At 38.7% G+C, this 6,664-nt stretch overlaps 1 protein-coding gene across 2 annotated transcripts; it reads left to right on the plus strand.

Moving 5' to 3' along the window:
* Positions 1–4,796: 4,796 nt before the first annotated feature.
* On the plus strand, positions 4,797–6,404 carry LOC128743012 (putative E3 ubiquitin-protein ligase UBR7). Of its 2 annotated transcripts, none has more exons than XM_053839512.1 (3): positions 4,797–4,941; positions 5,005–5,172; positions 5,232–6,404. In XM_053839512.1, the coding sequence occupies exons 2-3, from the start codon at positions 5,017–5,019 to the stop codon at positions 6,294–6,296; spliced, it is 1,221 nt and encodes a 406-aa protein (XP_053695487.1). In that variant the 5' UTR covers positions 4,797–4,941; positions 5,005–5,016; the 3' UTR covers positions 6,297–6,404. The 2 variants fall into 2 exon arrangements, with proteins under 2 accessions (XP_053695487.1, XP_053695489.1); XM_053839514.1 differs by having other exon boundaries at positions 4,797–4,925.
* Positions 6,405–6,664: the final 260 nt, after the last annotated feature.

Below are 6,664 nucleotides of genomic sequence, written 5' to 3' on the forward strand. Positions count from 1 at the left end.
CGAAATCTACTCACCGACTGATCTCTGCTTCTCGAACGGGAGCGGATTTTCTGTCAAGTCAGCTTGAGTTTTTGGCAGAAAAGTTAAACGTCACATCTGTACACGTTTACTCCAAGGTAGCCGAAGTGTGTATATAAAAAACCTGATAGGACAAGTCGTATCAAAAAAGGAGCCGATTTTTGTCAGTTCATTTGTCGACCTAGAGTGATTACCGTGGACCCCCGTTCGTTTGACCGTTTTTAATCTGAACACTTTTTAATTTGAACCCCGTTGGTTTGCACGACATGCAAATTAAAAATGGTTCAAATGTCATTCTCAACATGGCATCATTTGCTTATGCAGACAATGCACATAAACTCGATTTGTTTGTACTGGTCTAGCATGTTTAATCAGTTTCACAATCTGTTTCCCAACGATTACGATAGAAATTCGATCGGAGAATGAAATATTCGCTGCTTGCAACTGCTAACTAAATCAAACCATCAAAACAATAACAAAGAGCAAGGCGGCCTGTTCATACGAGTTTCAGCATATTTAGGGTGGCCAGTTGTTCAAATTAAAAAGTAACCCCGTTAGTTTGCATGAGGAATCGTTCAAACGAACGGGGGTCCACTGTATATGAAGATAGAATTAACAAAAGGGCGAATGTCGCAAGCGTAAACAAACCGGGTGAGGGTTAATTTTCCTATGCTGGTCCAGCAAAAAATAACTCTCACCCGTTTTGTTTACATTTGCGACATTCGCCCTTTTGTTAATTCTATCTAGATATACAGAGTGGCGAGCTGGCGACATGTCATCCCAAAAGTATGTACTGCTCTAGCAATGCTTATTTTCTTTCTCTTTCCTGTATACGCGTTGGATTGGTCGTCTGCTCGATTGGAATGACACTGACAGATAATTATCATTCCACTTTTGACATTGTCCCAACTCTAATATATAGTCACTCTATGTCGACCAACAAATACAGTGGACCCCCGTTCGTTTGAACGATTCCTCATGCAAACTAACGGGGTTAGTTTTTAATTTGAACAACTGGTAACCCTAAATATGCTGGAACTTGTGTGAACTGGCTGCCCTGCTCTTTGTTATTGTTTTGGTAGTTTGATTCAGTTGGCAGTTGCAAGCAGCGAATATTCATTCTCCGATCGGATTTCTACCATAATCGTTGGGAAAACGCAATGTGAAACAGAATAAACACGCTAGATCAGCACAAACAAATCATGTTTATGTGCATTGTCTGCATAAGCAAATGATGTCATAATGACTATGACGTTTGAACCATTTCTAATTTGCACGTCGTGCAAATCAACGGGGTTCAAATTAAAAAGTGTTCAGATTAAAAACGGTCAAACGAACGGGGGTCCACGGTATTCAATATTGCTGAGTTTCTACCTATTTAGAGTCCCACGCGAAAATTATGAGCGTGGTTATTTTCTGCGTTTATCACGCATGTTTGCAATATAGCAATTTAAACTGTCAGTTTTTCGTTATTGCCTTCACACTGCACCCCTCCTTGACAAGCATATTTTCAATGTATTTAGTAAGTGCAGGATAATAATTATTAAAAACGAATTAGTGTAGGACTCGTTAAATTGCTGCCAGGTGCAATATGTGATAAATATATTTATTGCTGATTGCAAGGAAAACTGTACCATTCAAAGTGCGATATCGCTCATAAAAGTGCTATTGCTCTTTGCATTGAAAGTTGGATTTTGAACACACTTGTCCAGTCACACATTTTGTAGGTGAGAAAAGTTGCCAAAATTTCGTGGGAAAAAACCATGAATCTTGGTTGATTTCTATTTAAATTCTAATGCCTACGTAGAGTTGTTATCGACGCAAAGAATAATATAAAAATAGTTTCTAAATACATAATTCCACGCATAATTCGTAACTTGAATAAATATGCAGCATATATGAAATAAATGAAAAATTAAATACTATTTACTTTCCCTACAACTGGTACTGGCGCCACTGCTAAATCAAATGTCAGCTCAGATGGGAGAGTTGTACTGATGGGAAATGTCGGTCAAAATCTATAACGATTATTGATAAAGTTTTGTTATCGTTAATAATTAATAACGATAATATGGCAATATAAGCAAAAATACGTAAGAAATAGAACAAAAATGTTAAAATACAGTGGACCCCCGTTCGTTTGAACGATTTCTCATGCAAACTAACGGGGTTACTTTTTAATTTGAACAACTGGTAACCCGAAATATGCTGAAACCTGTGTGAACTGGCCGCCCTGCTCTTTGTTATTGTTTTGGTGGTATGTTTTAGTTGGCAGTTGCAAGTGCGAATATTGCATTTTCTGATCGGATTTCTATCTTTACCGTTAGGAAAACGATATGTGAAACCGATTAAACACGCTAGGTCAGTACAAACAAATCGTGTTTATGTGCATTGTCTGCATAAACAAATGATGTCATGTTGAGAATGACGTTTGAACCATTTTTAATTTGCACGTCGTGCAAACCAACGGGGTTCAAATTAAAAAGTGTTCAGATTAAAAATGGTCAAACGAACGGGGGTCCACGGTAATAACAAATCAAGAAGAAGATTTCACTTTAAATCCTCCAATTTTCGATATTCTTCCATGACGATAAAGTTTGATGGTATTATCGATATAAGATTACTAGCGATATTATCAGTAGCACACTTTTCATCACAGTTTTGAAGGTTGCACTTAATAACTGTGCAGTCCAATTGAGTGTGAAGAGCGCAATATTTTAGTTTAAATCGTTTCGGTATTGTCAATTGCAAGGAAAATTGTTCAATCAATAAGTGCGCAATCGCTCATAAAAGTGCTATTTTAGTGCTATTCCAAGCAAAAAGTGCACCGAAGAGACCAAACGATTTAAGCTAAAATAGCACTTTTAAGAGCGATTTCACACTTATTGATTGGACAATTTTTCTTGCAATTAGCAATACTATTTTAAACGTGTTCATCTCATCATATAACAACTCTTTTCACATACTGTTTATGGGATTTGACTGCATCAAAATTGCTTTGAAGGAAGTGGAAACTTTCGCATAATATTTAATCCAGCTTTTTACGAGCCATAATGGCGGTCGTGTATACATAATATTTGAACAGCATTTTTGACATTTCCCTAATACATCGCACGTTTTCTTTCCACGCATTCACGGTAAAACTAAAGGAATGTACGGAAAGAAAGCGTGCGATGTATTAAGGAAATGTCAAAAATGCTGTTCAAATACTACGGACACGTCCGCAATTATGGCTCGTAAAAAGCTGGATACGGGTAAATATATTTAGCACCCGAATAAAAATATTTAATATGTAAATATAAAATATTTTTAATATATTGAATATATTTGAAGCTTTGAAGTGATTATAACCCCGTGACCATAAGTCTTTTAAATAAATAAAACCATGAACAAAATAAATGTAAGAATTTGTTGCTCTTGACTATTCCGAAACTGTCCGAGCTGAAGCACACACAAAATGATAATTGCGAGGGACGAAAAAAAACGTTAACAAATTATACCCATTAATAGAGCTTGCTAAGCCAGTGCAAAAGCTGCAAAAACTTATCGTTTTTCACTCAAACGTATGTTTTTTTATAACTGGAACTTGGTTATAACTGGAGGAAAACGAAAACAAACGTGTAAAATCTAACAACAGCAACAACAAATTGCTCGTCGATGTGTGCGTACGGTAAACGGCAGCAAGCTCAATATTGTATTTCAGTTCCCATCTGATGGGTAGCGGCCATATTGAAAAAAATACTCACTTTTGACTTCGCGGTACAGCAACTTTTGAGAGACGGCTTTTTTAGTCAAGCGATAGGTACTGGAGTTTTTCCGAGTATGCTGCTCCAGCAAAAAATAACTCTCACTCGGTCTGCTTGACGTTTGGCGTATTTGCCCTTTTCAATATTGTCAATTTCCCACCCTTTCGTACGCGATGAATTATAACCGTCGCGGGCGAAACCGTCGCCAGAATCGTGGCGAGGCAAATACCGTTTATTTTGTCAAGTATACATCAATAGCTTACGTGCTAGACAAGCATAATATATACTTATAACTTACATACAGCCAAGCAGATTCCTTCTTCTACGATTTCAAGTTATCAAAAAAGTGAGCAGCGCGTTTTGTTACCAAAAAAACGGGCAATAAAAGAAGGTTAATTTTGGGAAGTTATTTGTACTACAAAGGCTTTAAATTGTTTTACCGGCATTATCACGATTAATAATATCAATAATATTCTCACAATTTATAAGCATCAAGCTTTTTCATGCACTGATGCAATATTTGAAAAAGAACGTCTTTTGTCGAATTTGTTTATTCAATCCGGGTTGAAACTGGATGAATTTTATCTGTCAGATAGGAGCAAATGAACACAAAAAGTTCATCCAGTTCCAATTCGGATTAAATAAACAAATTCGACATTTGGTTTGCTCGGAACTGTAGGGCCTGTCAACGTCCGGCACGTGAACGAAAAGCGTCCGCTCCTGGTTGACTTCCAATGATTTCAGGTAGACAATCCGCACAGATATGTGAAAGATATGGTAATATTTATGCAGGAAGTGAATTACCCCGTGATTTGAATGCTGAAATAAATACCAGAGGATGAGTTCTTTCATATCCGTTTTTGAGGTATTCTCTACGGGAGTGTAGTTTTTAGATAGCGAAGCAACCCTGAAAATTGCCAAACAAAGTTTGACAGCGCAGAAAGAAATTTACGCGGATTTTTGTTTGTCAACTCGTTTTAACTGTTGGTGTTGTTGGTTGGATTAAAATTTTGCATTGCATTGTTTCGGCGGTGTCTGTGTCCGCTAAGTCGAGAATTATTGTTCGAATTCCGTTTTAATAATCCGTGTTCGGCTCTCTCATATACGAAAACGTTTCCTGAAAATTCTTGTACGACTCACAATATCGAACGTGAAACGCAGGTAATTTTTAAAAGAGGTCAGTTTTTACTACGTCTTCTGAGTTGACTCAAAATGGAGAATGCTTCGGTATTTTTTTTAGATCTGCAAAAAAATGGACGCTAAAAATGAAGACAGCTCGGCTGGTTCGTCATCGCAAAATACTTCTTCGGTTACGATGGTGGATGTTCTGAACGAACAGCTTGAACAAGAGGCAGAAAGTGACGCGGTGCTGGGAGGTTCCGACGACAAAAACTGCACTTATGCACAGGTGAGTACGACCCTTTGTGACCGAAGAGCCATCGGCAAATCTGTTGATCACATTTTTAGGGATACATTTATCGTCAAGCACTGTATTCCTGCTTAACGTGTCTGCCAGAGTCCAGATCGGAAGCGGATAAACGTGCCGGTGTTTGTTTGGCTTGTTCATACCAGTGCCATGAGGGTCACGAATTAATCGAGTTGTACACGAAGCGAAATTTCCGTTGCGATTGCGGTGGCAAGCGCATGCCAGGTATACGTTGTAAATTGGATCCTCTAAAGCTGGAAGTGAACGAGGCTAATTTGTACAACCAGAACTTCAGTGGATTGTACTGTACGTGCAACAGGCCTTATCCGGACCCCGAGGATGACATTCCGGACGAAATGATCCAATGCGTGGTTTGCGAAGATTGGTATCATTCGCGCCATTTGGACGTGGAACTGCCAGCCAATACAAAAGAGTTTGCCGAAATGATTTGCGGCGGATGTATGGAACGCGTTGATGTTCTTAAGCACTATGTTGGAAAAATAGAAAATGGAAATCGGACATTGGACGACACGCTTCAAGTGGATGTGACTGGTTTGGATGAATCGAATGCTACCGCCACGGCAGATACAAGCGTGACTGTGAATGAGTCCAAAAAATTGGATGAAAGCCAAACAGAGGATGCAAATTGTAGTAAACGATTAAAACTAGATATTTGCACGAAGCCACCATTGGAAGTTGGTGAAAGCGCTCGCTATAAGAAGGGGGCAACATTCTGGAACGATGGTTGGCGGCAGCATCTATGTCGCTGCACGGGATGTTTGGAAACATACAAAACGTCGAAGGTTGAATTTCTGTTAGAAGAAAAAGACACCGTTCAATGGTACGAAGAAAATGGACGAACAAAGAAGGCAACAGAAGGCAGTTCCTACGAACAGGCTGTTCGTGCACTTGGCCAAATTGGGCGTTTCCAGCAGGTTGAAGTACTTTCCGGTTACAATACATTAAAGAGTCGTTTGAAGGATTTCTTGGACACGTTCGTCGCCAGCCAGCAGGTTGTGACGGAGAAGGACATAACCGATTTTTTCGCCAAGCTGAACAAGGAAAAACAGAACAAAGTTGGCACGCCGTCGTATTTTTGCCGTTAGTGGCAAAATGGGGCATTATTTTCTAATTATACATTTATTTCCTTGTATTCGTTATAAAATCTCTTAGTATTCTCAAATTTCCGTGTTAACGAAATAAAAATACTGCTGCACCGGTTTTTTAAGTGCAAAAACTTTGTGTTATTTTATTCTCTCTCATGGGTAGGTGGATTGTCGAGCCTTCAGCAACCGCCTGAGATTTAGTTTCGTGTGTAGCATGTAATCTAACCTAAAAATAGAAATCTAACCTAGAATGTATGATTTAGCTTTATCTGTAGTATTTGTTATAAAAAGTGGAATTGACCACACCTGATTTTAGAATCAGATCTGGTCGATACGAAGCAACCAGGAGGGCTCAATAAGTTTCCTGG

The sequence above is a fragment of the Sabethes cyaneus genome, chromosome 3, assembly GCF_943734655.1.
Source record: "Sabethes cyaneus chromosome 3, idSabCyanKW18_F2, whole genome shotgun sequence".
Classification (NCBI taxonomy): Eukaryota; Metazoa; Arthropoda; class Insecta; order Diptera; family Culicidae; genus Sabethes; species Sabethes cyaneus.